The 20,685-nt window shown below is 41.2% G+C and overlaps 1 protein-coding gene across 4 annotated transcripts in view; it reads right to left on the bottom strand.

The window, feature by feature from the left end:
• Window positions 1-2,164: 2,164 nt before the first annotated feature.
• The window catches only part of rab11fip4b (RAB11 family interacting protein 4 (class II) b), a 112,529-nt gene continuing 94,008 nt past the window's right edge, over window positions 2,165-20,685 (bottom strand). For 3 of the 4 annotated variants that reach the window (XM_061732187.1, XM_061732273.1, XM_061732007.1), the window contains exons 9-14: window positions 15,602-15,683; window positions 11,904-12,041; window positions 10,969-11,127; window positions 5,647-5,727; window positions 4,442-4,585; window positions 2,165-2,429 (exon numbers count right to left, since the gene is read on the bottom strand). In XM_061732187.1, the coding sequence (XP_061588171.1) occupies window positions 2,313-2,429; window positions 4,442-4,585; window positions 5,647-5,727; window positions 10,969-11,127; window positions 11,904-12,041; window positions 15,602-15,683 (721 nt within the window). In that variant the 3' untranslated portion in view covers window positions 2,165-2,312. The remainder of the gene's footprint in view (window positions 2,430-4,441; window positions 4,586-5,646; window positions 5,728-10,968; window positions 11,128-11,903; window positions 12,042-15,601; window positions 15,684-20,685) is intronic. The other variant, XM_061732095.1, reaches the window with a different exon arrangement.

Genomic DNA, 20,685 nt, shown 5'->3' with positions numbered 1-20,685 from the left:
ACATTTCGACTTTTTTCTCCCAGTTAGAACTAATATAGATACATGCAGCATGCGTTGTCTTCATTCTAAGGTTTATACAAGACTTAATGTTTTGTGGCTCCAGACATATTTGTTTTTTGTGTTTTTGGTCCAATATCGCTCTTTCAACATTTTGGGTTGCCGATCCCTGCTCAAGATGCTCAAATGAGGAGTGTTAAATCAAAGACAAAGACAGGGACCACTGCAAAAGCCATTTTTATTTCCATTTTAAGGTTACTATATCCCAATAATAATAATAGGTTTAAGCAGGAAGTGAGTTTTTGACAGTTTCTACAACTCGACGTACCGTTTCGTTTCATTCGACTCTAGAATGACGTGATATAGCTACGGAGAGAAGACATTTGTGAAGCAAAACAAGACACAAATTGGCAGGTATTGTAATAAGTTAATATTGCTCATAAATGGTCACGGTTTAAGTAGGAAGACTCCATGTAAAAAGACAGTTTTTTAGCAAAGTGAAAATCAGTGAACAATGCACAACTAATAGAAAAAGGAGAGAAAAAAAACACCCCCAAAAATTAGCCAGTGTGTGGGGCGGAAAAAAAACTGCTTGTAATTACATTGACAAAGTATAACTCAATGTGAGTACTAAGAAAGGCTACGGCTAACGGGAAACCTACGTTTTTTTGTTTCATTTTTCGACAAAGCAGTATAAAATAGTTTCCTTAGTACCAATCTGAAAAACAGCGGTGGGTGGCATAAGAATACACACCGGCACTGTATAAGTACAACATTTACAGGTCAAAAATAATAATATGTCAGACAGAATGTACTGTCAAAAACAAAGCTGTAAATCTGGCAACGTCACCTTGAAAAATGTCCTCAGAAGGCACAGACAGAAGAAAATATGAAAATATGATACATGCAAAAAACAAAAACAAAAAAAAAAGGGTTTGTGCAAGAAAGCAAAACTCAAGTTTAGAATAATTACATAATACAGCAGGTCGTTAACCGTCCGGGCGGTGCGGTCTGGTCCCCTCCCCCACCAGTGAAACAATGCCCACTATCTTACGGTGCAGAATGCTGCACCTGTGTGTTACACGTCTAAAACAAAACAATTACAAAGGTTTAATTAATTACAAACGCAGTTTTGGCCACATAGAAAATGACACATCAAGTTGTACATTCATGATATTTACAGTTTTTTAGAGTTTCAGAGCGCCGCCGGGGCTTCGTGTACAATCTGCAAACGCGATTGTTGATCCAGTTTCAGTACCAAAAGCAGCTTCTCCGGTGCAGGTTCACATCCAGCGGAGAAGCAACGGTGGCTGCCAATCACGTACATTCACATCATAACTTTTCTGTGCAACATCGTTTTGGGTGTTTTTATTAGCTGGGAACCTTCTACGGGCTCGGCAAACGGCAGCCGCGGAGACAGAAGTCACGGGTTCAAACACGGTCCCCTGATTGAAGCTTCTGTGCCTTAAAGCCACAAAACTACCGCTCGTCTCGACACACTAAGGGCCACTTATCAGTGAATACAATTCACCATCAGATTGATTGACACAACTTTTCCTGGAAGACGTTTTTCTAGAAATTACAAAACACTAAAGATCTTCAGTTTACTTTCGCTGACCTTACAAAACATCCTTTTTTTCTTTTTAAGCATAAACGGTCCGTCACACAACACCAACAGTCTTGTTCGTTCATTGCGTTTAGCATCTTCACTTCCTTCTCTGACCACTTTTGCCTCTTTTCTTCTTAGAAACACTTACTTGTCCACACGAGTAATTGTAAGGACGGATGTCAGGCAGCAGGTTTGCCTTCATGTCCGTCTCGCAACAGGTTCACAACTTATTCGTCCGTCTCAGTACGGTTGCACGTTTCACCGACGTGCCTCTCGACACCGTACCAAACAGTGTTTGGTACCACGATTCCAGTATTAGCCTCGCTACGCCATCGTCCGGTGCTCGGGAATCTCAAAAGGACGTAGGGCGCAGATTATGTCTGCGTAGAAATCGGCAGCTTTTCAAATGAGATCAAAAATTCGCAAAACAGTAACTACAGATAACAGCAGCAGAGAATGAAATGAGATGAATGGTCTCGGTTGGAGAACCACGAGTCAGCGAGCGTTCGCTGGCTCAGAAAAGTCCCTTTAGTCCTTGTACCGCAGGAAAAGTTTCTCACGACTACCAGCAGCAGGCGATGGACATCGGTTTGCCTGAAACAAAACAAAAAGTCTTTGTTTCCCTTGTATACGGGTTCCTGACTGGCCCCAAGGTTCTGATCAGACAGCTGAATGGGGAGGTATCGTCCCCGCGGTTGCCTCGCTGCTAGTTCTTGATCTCCAGGATGGAGGGGTTGTGGTCCAGGATGGACAGGATGATCTTGTCCATGTACTGCCGCAGCCGTAAGTTGATTTCCTCCTGCTCTTTTAGGGCCTCCATCAGCTGCAGACAAAAGTTTACGTTAAACACTCCAAATTCATCAACGACACAACATCAAGAGTAAAAGCCGGTGCCCACATCGGTTCTTGGTATCACCCACGGCATTTATTTTTCTGTTTTGAGTTATTTTTGTTACCTAAAATATGGAAGAATGCAAATGTTTACTACTATTGTCCGATGTTAGGTATTACTACAAAGCAGTTTCAGTAAGAGACTCATCAATGAGTCTGTACAACTGCAAGACCCGAACAATTTGTCTGATTCTACTTAACCCCATCATGCATTCATTGTTTAAAAAAAAAACCAAAAAACCCCAAAAAGGAACGGTGCAATATTTCTTTCTTTCTTAATTTGAACTTTGGGTGATGGGTGAGAAAAAGGCTCCTTTAAATGGTAATCTTGCTCAGCGCAGTGCAGTGAATGGATTCTCTGACATCCACTAAGGTGGTTAACGTGCACACCCATGCAGGTACTGTAATGACCCAGCTACAGCAAATCCACGTGGGATCCACCTGGATTAAAAGTGGCCTACCGTATTTTTGCGACCATTAGGCGCATATAAACGTCTTTTTTTTTTTTTTAAATGTGCCGCGCGCCCAATGACGCAATGCGCCCATTGTATTATCGTAAAGGCTGATTTATGGTTCCGCGTTACACCAACGCAGAGCCTACGGCGTAGGGTACGCGGCCACGCGCACTGTACGGTAGGCTCTGTGTCGATTTAACGCGGAACCATAATTCAGGCTTAAGGCGGACGTTTTGAGGCCACCATGAGAAGTTAAAGGGGGAAGGGGGGCGCGTGAATTGCCCGTGATTGCCTGGCAGCGGCTCCGTGGCGGGACACCTGGAGCGGACGGGGAGATTCGGGCTCGCTACCAAGAAGGAGACGTTGCTGCGCCGCGGAGGTGGGCTCGAAGGCGGGAAGAACCACCCGACCGAGCTGCAGGGACGCGTCCCCGCGGGCTGGGAGGTCGGCTGCCGCTTGGTCGACGAGCTTTCGCAAAAGCCGGCATCGGAAAGTGACTCGGCTGCTCAGCATGGCCAGAGCAGCGCGATCTGGCTCGTGCCCGTCTCAGCGTTGATAATTTCTTCCGGTCTCAGCGTTGATAATTTCTTCCGGTCTCAGCGCTGATAATTTCTCCCGGTCTCAGCGATCAGGCTCCGGATGAAGCCCGAAGCGCTGAGTCCTGACAACTGATTAATGTAATAACTTAAATAAAGTACAATCAAACTAAGTTTTGCTCCTGCTCTATTTTCAAATACGCACACATGTATGCTTGCGTGTGTGTTGTGCGGCGCGTGTGTGTTGTAAGGCGGCACTCCGTGTGTGTGTTTAAAATACAGAAATGACACACAAAACTGAGGGTGTGCCTTTCCACACGGCGCGCCGAATGGTCGCGAAAATACGGTACTCGGATACAGAGTGAGCTTGGATTTGAAATGGGTGGATGGTTTCAGTTACTTATAACCTCAATAGCCCCACGGGCCAAGCCTGGGTGGGCCAAATGAATGGGGCCCAATACGGGACCCAAGTGGGGGCTAATTGTTTTGGTCCCGTATAGTTTGAGTAATGTGTTTCTCATGTCAGAAAATGGACCAGTTGGGCCCCAACTAAAATCCAGAGTCCACATATGGACTAAGAGTCCATATGTGAAAGCACAGGGGAACTTGAACAAACACATGTGGAACACATTTCATAGGTCACTAAGCTCATATTGGACCCTCAGATGAATGGTTGGGGACGCACCGCTAGGGCTGTTCTAAATATCTAGACCAGGGGTGTCCAAAGGTCCTCGTCATCAGCTTGGCATCAAGGTCTGCATAACTGTTAATCACATAGCCATGTCTGTCAGGGAGCTTTAAAGCATGGAAACATCTAAAACCTGCAGGACACCGGCCCTCCAGGACCGACTTTGGACACCCCTGATCTGGACAGATGTCGTCATGTCCCCATGTCCTCGTGGGGAGTCACAACATGCTGACGAGGCACAGTGTTCACTGTGTTGTGACTTCACCTGGTCTCTGGAGGCGTTGTCTATCTCTGCCGCCAGAGATTGGGCCTTGGTCTGGGTGGCGAAGAGGTTTTTGGCTTCGTGCAGGCTGAGGCTGAGGATCTGACCGTTCAGGTCGTCGTTCTGCTCTCTGAGCTTCTGGTTCTCCTGAAAAGACAGAGTGGATTAAAGAGTTAGAGGAGAGTGAGATTAAAACCACGTTTAATCTTCTAGAAACAGCCACTACTAAAGCCTCATTCAAGCACACGCCGAACCTCGGCTCTGGGCTCCCAACCAGCAGCAAACGCAGCAATGCGCATCTAGCCTTGGCAACACCTACTGGGCATGACATGGGTTATTAATGTTAACAGTCCCCTGCCTCTCATGGCGGGTTATGAAAGCTTCGTGATTAAGTTGCCTTAGACTGCTGACCAGAGGTCGGTTTGCTTTTCCCTTGGTCTCTCGTTGAGCCGTTGAGCAAGGGAACTGCAGAGCCGACCCCCGGGGAGGTTCGGCCACGTTCACTCTACTCCGCGGTAGGGCTGGGCGATATGGACCAAAAGTCATATCTCGATATTTTCTAGCTGAATGGCGATACTCGATATATATCTCGATATTTTTTCTGTGCCATAATTGGGGTTTCCCCCAAAGCATTATAGCATAGCATCTCTGTTAGCATCTCTGTTAGCATAATTTTTTTCTGAGGCAAACCCTTAAAAAAACAGTCAGTTTTAATACAAAGCCTCGTGCCAAATGTCACACAGGTTCCTTTATTAACAGAGGTCTGCACAATATCAAAATGTATAAAACAAATGAAATAAAAATAAACTGCCTGCATATATAGAATAAAATGCTTCTTGAATAAAATAAAACAAATATCCCTTTCCTGCATAACAATTAAATTAAAATACACTGTGCAATTAATACAATGTAGACAGTAACAGGCAGACTTTTCCACTGAGGTTGACAGTTGTGCAAATAACAAAACATTTGTGCAAATCTCAAATAAAACATTCACGTCAATTTGTCACAAAATAAGCTATATCAAAATTAAAAAAAAAAAAAAAAAAAAAAAAAAAAAAATTTAAATCGATAAACGATATTGTCTCGTACCATATCGCGTTTGAAAATATATCGATATATATTAAAATCTCGATATATCGCCCAGCCCTACTCCGCGGGTATTAGTGGTTAATCGGGACGTCAAAAGGTCACGGAGGCAATTTTACCATCAGGGCGGGGCAGAGGCGAGCCCCAGACAACACCAGGTGGTGGATTTCAGGGGGGAGGAAGTCCTGGGACGTAAACGGCTGGACACACACACACATACAGACATTTACACAGGTGCACAGGCAAGAGTGAGACGTTATCTTTTATTTAGGCTACACGGGGCAGGACTGTGCATCTCTACAAGGTTACCCCGGGTTCTGGACATGTTGATCCCTCTGGCGTCTTACAAAACCAACATTTTCTCTCTGTGCTTTGGAAACATTGTTTGCAGTGCGTCATCACAGCGGGTCGGAGGAATCCTCCCACACAACTCCCCGTCCTGTCCCAGATGACACCTGAGGACGTGAGAACACCTGGGGGTAGGTGGCTCAGTTGGTAGAGCGTTGGTAGTTCCTCCTGTGTCCACCAAAGAGTCCTTGGGCAAGACACTGAATCCCCAGTTGTTCCCGGTTTTCAGGGCAGCGCCGTTGTACGGCAGCTCCGCCGACGACCGGTGTGTGAGTGTGTGGGTGAATGTCTACAGTGTAAAGCGCTTTGGGGCTGTAGGAGTACAGATGGAAAGCGCTATATAAGTGTAATACATTTACCTTTTACCATGGACCTGTGTTACCGGCAGTACTGGAGTTGAGGGGGGATGAGGGGGGATGGCATCCCCCCTGAAATAAAAACGGTCCAAATCATCCCCCCTGCAAAACTGCCATCCCCCCTTTCCATCCCTTATGTCATTTCATCAATGAATGTGGTTTTACTGCTATTTCAACATTTAGAGTCATCACCAGAAAAATAACACCAGAAAAATAACTTATTTGACCATTTTCTCCTGTTTCAAGTAAATTTTCACTTGAAATAAGTAGAAAAATCTGCCAGTGGGACAAGATTTATCTTGTTATGTATTACAAGCAAAAAAATCTTGTTCCACTGGCAGATTTTTCTACTTATTTTAAGTGAAAATCCCCTTGAAACAGGTGAAAATTGTTGTTTTTTCCAGTGATGAGTCTTGTCTTAAGTGTAATGAGATTTTTTTTACTAAAATGAGACATTTTAACTAGAAATAAGACAAATATTCTTGTTAAGATTTTGAGTTTTTGCAGTGATCCATTTTACTTATTGCATATTGATAAGTTCAGAAAAGTGTTTTTAATTGTTGTGTTTTGATGTATTTGATGTAAGCCCAGTGGATATTTAAAGCTTACAGAAGGCTGCATTTAACTGCTGCTATGTCATTCCTGCAGTATTTCTGCAGGTGTTTTGGTCACTGCTATTATTTTTAATATATTATATTATTTGTAATCAGCACAAATTATCCGTCCCCATATGATAAAATCCACCATCCCCCCTGATTTTCTTTTACAACTGGAGTACTGGTTACCAGGATGTGGCTCAGCGATGTAATCTCAGGTCCAAACCAGGGTTTTCAAGCCTCTCAATGCGTTTGTGTGCAAAAATATGACCAAAAAGCAAAACAAAAACCAAAACAACTAACCTCTGAACCTCCTGTAACCTAGATGTCAAGGGATGCAATCACATATTTTTTAGATCTGCAACAGTCATTTCCTTGCCTGATTTCTAGTTTTATTTTTACTTTCTTAGCCTTTTTCCATCCTTACAACACAGAGCTTGCTCAGTAGGACCGTGTTCCTTTAAGTGCCAGGTTACGTCTACGGTCCCAAACGTTGGGTTTGTTGATCCTGCAGGTTGTATAAATGACCGTCTTAGGTCATTTCTGCCCAACCGGTGAGAGATTTTCAGATAACAACGTTCTTTCTGATCTTTCTCGTCATCATTATGCATGTACTGACCGTTAAAGAAATTGGCCTTTTTGCTGTTATAAATACCTACATATAAAGACCTCAAATGTGATATCACTGACGAAACAATGGAGGTTATTCTATTATTCCTAATAATGGAGCCAGGGTTTTATTTATTCTGCATGAATCTTGGAAAGATTTCTATCAACCCAATAGTTCAAATAATCCAATCTGAGGTCTAGTCGTCCTTTAGTCTCGCTGGGATCCACAAACCAACTTCAGTGTGGCATTAACCTGCTAGCGGAGATCTCTCCTGCTCCATCAACGTCCAAAACTCCAGGTTCAAGGACATTCAAGGCAGATCTGATGTTGGTACTTGTTTAAGGACCTCTTCTCAGCCTGGCATACATTACCGGTTTCTTACTACCGATCCGTAAACCGGCGAAAAGTGATGCCGACGAGGAAAGAAAAAAAAGACTTCTATCAGAGCTCTGATTAGGAGAAAACCATAAAATAGTTTCATGGTCTATAAAATGGTTTTAGTTGCGTGACGCAGCGCCGGCTCAAGTCCAGGCCAACGACCCGATTCAACCCCTTCTTGTAAGATAAACGAGCAGTACTCGAGTTGTAAAAAAAAAATCAGGGGGGATGGTGGATTTTATCATATGGGGACAGATCATTTGTGCTGATTACAAATAATATAATATATTACAAATAATAGCAGTGACCAAAACAGCTGCAGAAATACTGCAGGAATGACATAGCAGCAGTTAAATGCAGCCTTCTGTAAGCTTTAAATATCCACTGGGCTTACATCAAATACATCAAAACACAACAATAAAAAACACTTTTCTGAACTTATCAATATGACTCTGTCCTTCACAGGATAAGTAAAATGGATCACTGCAAAAACTCAAAATCTTAACAAGAATATTTGTCTTATTTCTAGTTAAAATGTCTCATTTTGCAATTGTGGGTGGGTTGGGCTTTAAAAGATGGCATATTTGATAGGGTTGGTTTTGATATCTGTTTTTACCATTTTGTTATTGCTCAAAAATACCAATAAAAAGATTTATAAAAAAAAAAAAAAAAGTCTAATTTTAGTAAAAAAATCTCATTACACTTAAAACAAGACTCATCACTGGAAAAAACAACAATTTTCACCTGTTTCAAGTAGATTTTCACTTGAAATAAGTAGAAAAATCTGCCAGTGGAACAAGAATTTTTTTGCTTGTAATAAGAAGATAAATCTTGTTCCACTGGCAGATTTTCCAACTTATTTCAAGTGAAAATTTACTTGAAACAGGTGAAAATGGTCAAATAAGTTATTTTTCTGTTAAAATAGCAGTAAAACCACATTAATTGATGAAATGACATAAGGGATAGAAAGGGGGGATGATTTTGACCGTTTTTATTTCAGGGGGGGATGCCGTCCCCCCTCATCCCCCCTCAACTCCAGTACTGGATACGAGGCCTCAGTGGGGCGTTTCCCCACGACGGGCGACAAATCTTCATCTTCTGGTGTCATCGACGTGTTTTCAGAGTCTGAAAAGTGTGTTGTTTTCCCCGAGGAGTTAACCAGCCGTGTAATGTTGTTCGCCGGGAGATCGGCTGTTGGTGGTCATTCCCTCAAAAAGCTAAAAGCTCCCCTGGATGTGATCAATCTGCTTCTGCCTTCTGTCCCCTGAACTGAAAACAAAACCAGCTAATCCTCCGACAACGCAGACGCCGCAGCTTTTACAGCCTTAAATCTTGATAAAACTGTGTTCTGCCGCGTTAAACTCTGCATTTCAAAGTCAAAACATCAGCGAGTGGCGCTGAGCTCCAGCGGAGCTGCAAAAGAGCATTTAAAAAAGGACACAAAAGGGGCCCGCTACGACGATCTGTCAGGCCTGTAACCCCAGAGGTAAGTTTAGAGATATGAGCAGCCTAAACCCACAGAACGCCGGGAACGCCGGGATCTCTTCACGTCTGTGGCGGGAACACTGCCAGCGGCTTTGCTTGAACTAGAAATGTAGCACATTTGCTCCCCTGGTAGCACATAAACCCACTTCATAGTGCGAGGAGCTCCTAGCTGCCGGAAATATGAAGAAGTCTGGATGTAAAGTGTTGCTGAGTTACACATTTAATGTTAAACATATCTGAAAACTACACAGATTTTGTTGTAATTGCGTAAAAATCCAGTTGACCCGGTCTTTGTACGTTTTGACCGTATAGAAACGTAATTCTCATCAGTTGTGTGAAATAAGACCTGTAAACAGGCATTGTGGCATAGAATTTTCAAATTGGTTTAATTCACCGTACAAATTGTTACAGATTACTTTTGTAATCCTGTATTTGACCCGGTCTTTGTACGTTTTGACCGTATAGAAACGTAATTCTTGCCATTTTAAGAATGAGATGTACCTGCTGTATTCTACTGCCCTTACTTATTAACAACTTGTGCTTTTTATTATTTTACCTCTTTTCTTATCATTAATATAATTTTATTTGTTATTTACTGTTAAATTGTGTCTTGCCGCTTTTAATGTTGATGTAAAGCACTTTGAATTGCCTTGTGTTGAATTGTGCTATACAAATAAACTTGCCTTGCCTAAAAAACCTGACAGGGACGAATGCTGCTGGGATTAGGGGCGTTATTCTGGAGCTTCCCGTGAAGATTTCCATTTCCATTTTTATTTATTATAAATATCTCATAGCTATCATTTTTGTCCATCGCTCCTGTAGTTTCTTTTGCTGGCCCCCCTTTTTTCTCTTTTGTGCATGTTTGTAGGCCGGAGCCTCGGGAGCTGCGTGCTGACCAGAGTTATTATTGTTCACGAAAACGAACGAAATAACGAAAACTAAAATTGAAAAAACAATTTCGTTAACTGAACTAAATAAAAACGAAAATTAAAAGACAAAAACGATAACTAACTGAAACTATATTGCGTGTTTAGAAAACTAACTAAAACAAACTGAAATTATAGATATAATTTCCTCCGTTTTGGTCCCTGTCAATATAAGCCTCTTGGTATGATCAATTTATTCCGCTCTGGCCGTTTATCTCCAACTGGCAGCTACGGCACCTGAACGCCTCACGGTCCGTGACGTCAAAACTAAAACTAATAAAAACTAAACTAAAACTAAGCATTTTTGAAAATATAAAAACTAATAAAAACTAGCAAACCCACACTAAAAACAAATTAAAACTAACTGAATTGAAGGAGAAAAAGTCAAAACGAAATAAAACTAAACTAAAATGAAAAATTCTAAACTATTATAACCCTGGTGCTGACCCCCGGTCATCCCGCTGCTGCTTCCACCTGCCTGCCCCCCAAGCCTGGTCCTGCTCAAGGTTTCTTCCCTCCTAAAGGGGAGTTTTTCCCCTTAAGGTTTTTCTCCCACTAGGGGAGTTTTTACCTGCCATTGTTTATGTAATAATTGCTCGGGGGTTTATGTTCATGTTCTGCGTATCTGGAAAGTGTCTAGAGACAACATCTGTTGTATTAGATGCTATACAAATAAAATTGAATTGAATTGAATTGAAGAAGCTCCTGACGGCCTGAGCGTCCAGGACGGCGGTTCACAGACCTGCTTGAGCCTCTTGACCTCGTGCTCCAGCTCCACCTCCCGGCCGCGGTTGCTGAAGTCGGCGAGGCTGGAGGACGAGCTGCGGCCGCGGCCCGGCTTCTCCGCGTCCAGCTTGAAGAGCTGCAGGTGCTCCAGCTCGCGGCGCAGATCCTCGATCAGCTGCAGAGATCAGACTGGTGAGCGCTGCTTTCCAGAGGTGTCTTCAGTATTCACATTCAGTACTCAGGTAGAAGTATAGATACTAGAGTTTAAAAATACTCCTGTAGAAGTTGAAGTATCAACTCAAGTTTTTTACTTGAGTAAAAGTATAAAAGTACTAGTTTCAAAACTACTTAAAGTATAAAAGTAAAAGTAATGTAAGGGGAAAAAAGCCCTTGAAAATGAATGCATCTTAATATAATGCAAATATATTAAAGAAGCATATATGTGTACTATTGAGCTTTAACATGTGTTTCAGAGAGCAGCAGATATGATGACTAGTTGCCTATAAGTATTGTAATGGTGCAAAAAGTCAAACTTCAGAGGCATGTTATCATTTATCCTAACCTTTATTGGAATGTACATCCAAGTTTAGTTGCAGGAATCTGAGGGAACGGATGTAAGAACAAAACTGGACAAGAACATCTGAAACAACCACAACCAAGTTCACTCTATCCGGATGGAGCAATTTAACTGGATAGTTTTTATTAAAGGCCCAAATGAAATAGAGTAACGAGGCTGTTTTTAAAATGTAAGGAGTAAAAGTAAAAAATCATCTGAAAAATAATTACTCCAGTGAAGTATAGATAACCAACATTTCTACTTAAGTAAGGTAACGAAGTATTTGTACTTCGTTACTTGACACCTCTGCTGCTTTCTAATGCCTGTAGTGAATGAATGAATGAATGAATGAATGAATGAATGAATGAATGAATGAACGAATGAAGCGCTCCCACCTCCTGCATGGCGTCCTTCTCTTTCTGGAACTGGTGGCGGTTCTGTCTCAGCTTGTCCATCATTTTCCTGTACAGGTCCATCTCGTCCCTCAGCCGCAGACTCGTGTCTTCCAGTTTGTCCGTCATCCTTTGCTTTTCCTGAGGATGAAAAGTAGACAAAAAAAAGAAGACATTTTTTCCTTTTGTTCATTATTATTTCTTCTGATACAGAATTTTCTGATTGGTCCACAACCAAACCGTACGTTTGAGACGTTCCTTCGGTGCAGCTTTGGTTGAACAAGGTTACATTTATCCCTGATTCTACATTTGCATTATGGATGAATGGATGGATATACAGGACTGTCTCAGAAAATTTGAATATTGTGATAAAGTTCTTTATTTTCTGTAATGCAATTAAAAAAAACAAAAAAGTCATACATTCTGGATTCATTACAAATCAACTGAAATATTCAAGCCTTTTATTATTTTAATATTGCTGATTATGGTTTACAGTTTAAGATTAAGATTCCCAGAATATTCAAATTTTTTGAGATAGGATATTTGAGTTTTCTTAAGCTGTAAACCATGATCAGCAATATTAAAATAATACAAGGCTTGCAATATTTCAGTTGATTTGTAATGAATCCAGAATGTATGACATTTTTGTTTTTGTAATTGCATTACAGAAAATCACAATATTCTAATTCTGAGACAGTCCTGTACTTTATTTATCCCAAGCTGGGAAATTGTAGACGAATGACTTAAAGATTTAGATTTTTATTTCACTTTTTTTTATTTCTAATACCTTGTTTCTCTACTGTTGTAACTGCTGCTGAGTATCTATCCATCTATCTCATCAGTGATTGTGTCTGAGTACAAATGTGCTAAAAAACTGCAGAAACAGCTTCTGCTTTCCCCTCTTCCCCCTCGGTTAGAAGAGAAGCAACACCGATGAAGGTCATTAGCTGGATGTCTTAATTATTAAGAATCTCACGTTCCTGTTCATAAAACGACTATCGTATTTTCCGCACCATAAGTTGCTCTTAAAATCCTTAATTTTTCTCAAAAACCAGCGGTGTGCCCTATAATCCGGGCGCCTTATGTATGAATTTAGTTCTGCTTAGTGACCTGGAACCAGTTTTGTGGTAACTGAACTAAAAAACTTGTCAAACTGTTTTAGTGACTTTAGTAGTGATGAAGCCGCTTGATCGATAGTCGGACCGTTCAGACACATTAAAGTTGGTACTTGGTTGATTATGGATCGTTATGTCGGACAACGTTAGATAACTAATTATGTAAAACAAATATTATTATTATTATTTTTTTTCATTCTCATTAAATTATGGAATCATTTTTCAAAATGTTTCAAAATATGTCTATTTGTGGAAAAAATATGTAGTATTTGAGTTACATAAAAGCTTGTTATTTGTTTTCTTCCCAATTGTCCTTGTGGTCAAGAACCCCCAACACAAAAAAGGTTTGGCCGCTGATCAAAATTTGATGTTATCATTTAATTCAACCATTAGAATGGTCAAAATGTCCGGTCAGCACAAATCTGGTGCTCAGAAAAGAAGAGAAAAGAGAAGAAGAGAAGAAGAAAAGGTTTTAGCTTATTAATTTCATTGAGTTAGGTGTTATATAAAGAAACATATTTTCTTGTTCTGCATTTAATTTCAATTCTTAGTATTTTATTTTGCTGAGGTTTTGTGACGTTTCCGGTTATTTTCACTATTTTTTTCTATTGAAATACGTTTCTTTGTTTTTTGTATTTGCCTCATTTAGTATGAACTTATTTATCTTTAGTTGTACTTGGATTTATCTTTAATCTATCTGTTTTTGGTTGTTATTTGTTTTTTTGTTTAGTTTTTTTCATTTAGGAAAATTCTTTTTTTTTTTCATTGTTTTCTGCTTATTATTATCTTTAGTTTTTATTTGTTTTTGTTTTTTGTCTTGTTTTTCTTTTTAGTTGTTGTTCTTTGTACTTGTTATCTACTTTGTTTTATTCTGTTTAACTAACATTTTATATTGTACTGTAAAAGTTTTATAGAAATGTATATTTGTACTGTTGGACCCCAGGAAGAATAGTTGCTGCTGAGGCAGCAACTAATGGGGATCTGGGATCTATTTTAAAAAGGTGGTGACGGTGAAGCTGGAATTAATAAAGTCAGCGTAGAGCAAGGTAAGAAACAGTTACAACGTTTACCAACCTTGTAACTTAACCTAACTGGCTAGCTCTAATGTTAACGTCCATTAGTTTGTATAAAAACCTGAAGAGCAGAGGGAGAGGAGAGGAAGAGGAGAAGGAGAGATCCGGGCGCAGGGGGCCCATCTTAGATTATTTTGTCTGGGGCCCCGGCAGGACTGTCAGCTGGCCTGGCTGCAAGCAGCCGTCATCCAACATCTAGTCAGTGTTACTTTACTGTCATTAGACGTCAACGTCAGGTTTTCAGAGTAAACCCAGTTTTCAAATCTGCATCATAATCCAGTTATGATCAAATGTTGGAATACAACGTTGTTGTCTGCTAACGCTGGCAACGATGAACCAATCAGAGAACAGGACGTAGTACGACGCTTACCTCCTCCACTTTTTATTGGTGGATTCATGGAAGATGAATGATTTAAAAATGTGAGTTTATTTTTCTGTTTTAGTTACAACTGAATTATATTCTGAGTTATTGTGAAAGAGTTGAATAAAGTTCGACTTAACAGACTGTTTTGTTTTGCTTTATATATATTTTATCATGCGCCTTATGGTCCACAAAAAAACATTGGATGTTGGATTTCAGATGAATTAATGAATCCATAAATACATACTATTTATTACGGAAGAGTTTTGGGGCCAGGCATGAGAAAAATAAAAATAATACTTTAGAGGAGGAAGATTTTTTTTTTCATTATGAATTTCGAGAAAAAAGTCGAAATGTCGAGAAAGAAGTTGAAATTTTAAGAAAAAAGTCGAAATGTCGAGAAAAAAGTCTAAAAGTCGAGATTAATTTTGAAATACAATTTCGAGAAAAAAGTCGAAATGTTGAGAAAAAAGGCGAAATTTTGACTTTATTCACGAAATTTCGACTTTTTTCTCGAAATTGTATTTCAACATTAATCTCGACATTGCAACTTTTTTCTCGACATTCCGTCTTTGTTCTCGAAGTGCACAATAAAAAAAAATCTTCCACTCTCAAATTTTTTGTTCTCTTGCCTGGCCCTAAAACTCTTCCGTAATTTATAAAGTTGCCTTTAAAATATTTTATAAATATTATATATTATAATATTATAAATATTTTGATTTTCATAAGTAAGTGAATTAAGAAAAACACATTTACCATTCAGTCATATTAAAACGTAACTTCCTATTTCCCATTTACTCGCTCCGTTTAAGTCCTTTTCCAGATTGGATTTTCTAAATCATTTCCCGTCTCAGTTTAGCTCCTTTAACCTTTTCTGTGGCATTTAAGGCATTTAAGGTCCTTGAATAAAGAAAACGAGGCTAAACGATGCAAACCAGGTCCTTGAAGCCAACAAAGCTCTCCCATTGGCCGTTTAATTGTTCATAAACTATTATAAACAGAGCCGTAAAGACGTGGTTTAAACACATTTCATTAAGCTTTTGACCAAAGTTCAAACTGCGTCTCTTTTTAAATGGAAAGACACAGGCAGTGGAGAGAAAACTGGGAAGATAAACCAAAGCAAACACAGAGAGAGAGACGCCGCCGGCTCACCTCGTCCAGCTTCTCCGTCTGCGACCGGAGGCGGCACATGTTCAGAGACATCTCGCTGTTCTCGTCCTCCAGCTGCCTGGACCTGGAAACGGAAAACCCGCACATGAGCACAAAGATGAGCGTTTCTCTGACTGATCTCTGGGGTGGCAGGTACATGTATCTGGCAGGTATCTGAATATCCACAACCAAACAGACACAGAAATGTCCAATCGTTGCTACGGACCCAGAACGGGATGGCATGAGGGAAATATAACACGGTCTCATATTTAATATTAGGCTGACGAGTGTGTATCAGCGGGGAAATATCAGGTGGTAAAGTAAACACACTTTTATTGGAAAGTCACTCCCTTCTATTGCTCCTACAATCAGGGCCGGCACAAGGATTTTGGTGGCCTTAAGCAAGATTTTGTTTGTGGGCTCAAAAAAACTGAATCACACACACACACACACACACACACACACACACACACATACACACATACACACATACACACATACACACATACACACACACACACACACACACACACACACACACACACACACACACACACACATACACACATACACACATACACACATACACACACACACACACACACACACACACACACACACACACACACACACACACACACACATACACACATACACACATACACACATATACACACACACACACACACACACACACACACACACACACACATACACACATACACACATACACACACACACACACACACACACACACACACACACACACACACACACACAGAAAAGAAAAGGAAAAGAGGAAGGGCAGAAGGAAGGAGAGAGCAGGAGGAAAGAAGGAAGCAAGGGAAAAACAAGGAAGAGAGGAAGGAAGGAAGGAAGGAAGGAAGAAAGGAAATAAGGGAGGAAGGAAGGAAGGAAGGGAGAAAAGAAGGATGGAAGGATGGAAGGAAGGAAGGAAGGAAGGGAGAAAAGAAGGATGGAAGGATGGAAGGAAGGAAGGAAGGAAGGAAGGAAGGAAGGAAGGAAGGAAGGAAGGAAGGAAGGAAGGAAGGAAGGAAGGAGAGAGCAGGAGGAAAGAAGGAAGCAAGGGAAAAAAGAAGGAAGGGGGGAAAGAAGGAAGGAAGGAAGGAAGGAAGGAAGGAAGGAAGGAAGGAAGGAAGGAAGGAAGGAAGGAAGGAAGGAAGGAAGGAAGGAAGGAAGGAAGGAAGGAAGGAAGGGCTGAATTCCAGTTGGCACCTTTTTGATATCGTCAGAAAAGTTGTGAAACAACTTTGTGACATATGGGAACCAATATGTGATTTTTTCTCATTATCTACAACCAAAAGTTGTATTTATGGGAATGGCTGTAGCAATATGGGGGTCAAAGCCACTTGAGGGTGGGGATCAATCCAGCAACCTCCCTGAAGCTGCATTCTGCACCGTGGCCAGCAGGGGGAGAATCCTAACGCTACTTAAAGGGGACCTATTATAGCATTTAACCTCTATTTTAAACAGGCCTTGAATGTCTTAAAAACAACCAACTTCCAATCTGGGTTAAGGAGACTGACACCACCTCCACCTTTAAAACTAAACTTAAAACATTTCTGTTTAGTAAAGCCTATAGTTAGTGTTTAGTAAACCTCTAGCTGGTGTTGGTAAATCTCTAGTTAGTGTAAACTCTAGTGTGTTAGAGTCAGTAGTCGTAGCTGCAGCTATAGAACAAGACTATAATAGTTAGTCTCAAATATAGCTTCGCTGTAGATATGCTGCTATAGGCCTATGCTGCAGGGGGCACCGACATGATCCACCCTTCTTCTCCTCTCGTTTTCCCTTCCTCTCTTCTCCATTTCCATTTTTACGCCCCCCCCCCACCTCTGGTCATCCCGTTGCTGCTTCCACCTGCCTGCTGTGCTGCTGACGTCCCTGACCCACCAGTCTGGCCCTCGGCAGGAGGGTCCCCCCTTATGATCCTGGTCCTGGTCCAGGTTTCTTTCCTCCTAAAGGGGAGTTTTTCCTTGCCACTGTTTGGCTTAAGGTTTTTCTCCCACTAGTGGAGTTTTTACCTGCCATTGTTTATGTAATAATTGCTCAGGGGTTTACGTTTATGTTTGTTTATGGTCTATTCTGGATCTCTGGAAAGCGTCTAGAGACAACTTTTGTTGTATTAGACGCTATATAAATAAAATTGAATTGAATTGAATTGAAAAGCTGGCTGGAGGGAGATGGACAGAGAGCGTCCGATGTCACGCAGTGCTACGCGATAGTCGGACGCTCGCATGCAGTTACACGGTTTTATAGTTGTGGCCGTGGTTTGCACTTTGGTTACGTAACGAAAATGCGCAGAATCTGAACGTCTCGTAGATCCACATCACACTGGACGGCTCATCCGGGCGGCTGTACAGACACTGCAGAATTTAGTTGCTTTCCTCCTCTGAGTTGCTGAGGGGAGATCACTTTATTATGTTAAAGCAAGAGAAAACCTGTTTTTCATAATAGGTCCCCTTTAAATGGAGAGCTGTGCAGCGCGTACAGATAAGCAGCAGTACTGTTGTCGTTTACTCTGCTGCTTTGCTTTGCAATATAAAACCATCAGGCCAACCTGTTACATAATAATGTGATGAATGTTAAGCCAGATAGTCGTGTTCTGCCTCTGGTTAAATAGCTTTGTTGATCATGCGTAATGTGGATACGTTATGACTCTGAGCGCATGAGTGTTATATTACACTATGTTCGCTTCATTGGGCAGCAATGTGTGTGTGTGGTTATGTTTTTGTGATGGTTTTTTATGACACACATAAAGTGTGGTTATTTTATTCCTATTATATTATATATGTCATTATACTTATTATATGTTATTGATTTTATATGAGAGCACATCATATGTACTCTCAAACATGGATATGATTTTTATTACTGATGAGAGCACACACAATGTGTGGATATGTTTTGTACTGTTAATAATGTTGGATATACTGTATTTTCTGGACTACAAGCCGCTACTTTTTCCATAGGTTTTGAACCATGCAGCTTATACAAAGGTGCAGCTATTCTGTGGATTTTTCTTCCACAAAATAAATGCAAAGAGGAATACGCTACTTCTTCTTTAGCAGATAGAAGTAAAAGCAGATTTCAAACAGATAAATAGATAAATACCGGTTATTAGGGCCCGAGCACCTTCAGTGCGAAGGCCCTATTATATCTGTAGGAATTTTTTTTTTTTTCTTTTTCTTTTTCTTTTTCTTCTGACGAAAGGAGGGCCTTTTTGCCCCCCTAAACGTGCCCAAAAAGTCACCAAATTTTGCATGCAAGTCAGGCCTGGTGAAAAATTTGATTAATGGTTTACATTAATGGGCGTGGCAAAATGGCTCAACAGCGCCCCCCGGAAAACTTTGTGCCTCAAGCCCCACAATACGGTTTGACGTACATGCACGAAAATCGCTACACACCTGTATCAGTACACAACTTAAAGAAAAGTCTCTTGGCGACATGGCCGAAACCGAACAGGAAGTCAGCCATTTTGAATTAATCGTGTCACTTTGGCGCAATTTATGCCATTCCTTCGGCAGTTAATACGGCCCGAACCGTAATGTGCCCCCAAGTGTGTTATACATCAAAATGTGCGTCTCCATCCTGCGACAACACGCATTACTTTTCTCTTTCAAAAGCGTTACTGTGGTGATGCTAGATGCCAAAAAGCGCGCCCACCCTTCATCTGGTTGGTTCAGACAGAAAAAACTTTGCGCCTCAAGCCCCATAATACGGTTTGACGTACATGAACGAAAATCGGTACACACCTGTATCATGTTGCAACTTAAAGAAAAGTCTCTTGGCGCCATGGCCGAAACCGAACAGGAAGTGGGCCATTTTGAACATTCTGAATTAATCGCGTAATTTTGGAGCAATATGAGCCATTCCTTCGAGAATTAATACGGCCCGAACCGTAACATGAACCCAGATGTGTTATACATCAAAATGTGCGTCTCTATCCTGCGACTACACGCATTACTTTTCTCTTTCAAAAGTGTTACCGTGGCGACGCTAGACGCCAAAAAGCGCGCCCCCCTTCATCTGATTGGTCCATATTTGATAGTTCCCCAAAAGTCACCATATTTTGCATGCAAGGCAGGCCTGGCGATAAATTTGATATTTCATGGTTTGTATTAATGGGCGTGGCAAAATGGCTCAACAGCGCCCCCCGGAAAACTTTGTGCCTCAAGCCCCACAATACGGTTTGACGTACATGCACGAAAATCGGTACACACCTGTATCATGTCGCAACTTAAAGAAAAGTCTCTTGGCGCCATGGCCAAAACCGAACAGGAAGTCGGCCATTTTGAATTAATTGTGTAATTTTGGCGCAATTTATGCCATTCTTTCGGCAATTAATATGGCCCGAACCGTAACGTGCACCCAGGTGTGTTATACATCAAAATGTGCGTGTCCATCCTGCGACTACGCGCATTACTTTTCTCTTTCAAAAGTGTTACCGTGGCGATGCTAGTTGGCAAAAAGCGTGCCCCCCTTCATCTGATTGGTCCATATTTGATAGTTCTCCAAAAGTCACCAAATTTTGCATGCAAGCCAGGCCTGGCGAATAATTTGATATTTCATGGTTTGCATTAATGGGCGTGGCCTAACGGCTCAACAGCGCCCCCTAGAGTACTTTTCTCTGCCATAACTTTTGAAAGGTTTGACATAAAGAGTCGTGGGTGGTGTCATGGGACTCAGTATGGAGTCCTTGACCTTCATTGGCCTGAATTAGCCCCACCCCTTCTTCTCATTGGTTGTCCCGATTTTCTGCTATAACTTTTGAATGGTTTGACATAGAGAGTCGTGGGTGGTGTCATCAGATTGTGTATGGAGTCCTTGACCTTCATTGGCCTGAATTAGCCCCGCCCCTTCTTCTGATTGGTTGTCCCGATTTTCTGCTATAACTTTTGAATGGTTTGACATAGAGAGTCGTGGGTGGTGTCATCAGATTCTGTATGGAGTCCTTGACCTTCATTGGCCAGAATTAGCCCCGCCTCTTCTTCTGATTGGTTGTCCCTTTTTTCTGCTATAACTTTTGACTGGTTTGACATAGGAAGTCGTGGGTGGTGTCATTTCTG

This window comes from Cololabis saira, chromosome 1 (assembly GCF_033807715.1).
Source record: "Cololabis saira isolate AMF1-May2022 chromosome 1, fColSai1.1, whole genome shotgun sequence".
NCBI lineage: Eukaryota > Metazoa > Chordata > Actinopteri > Beloniformes > Belonidae > Cololabis > Cololabis saira.
This window is presented reverse-complemented; position numbering and strand designations above follow the sequence as displayed.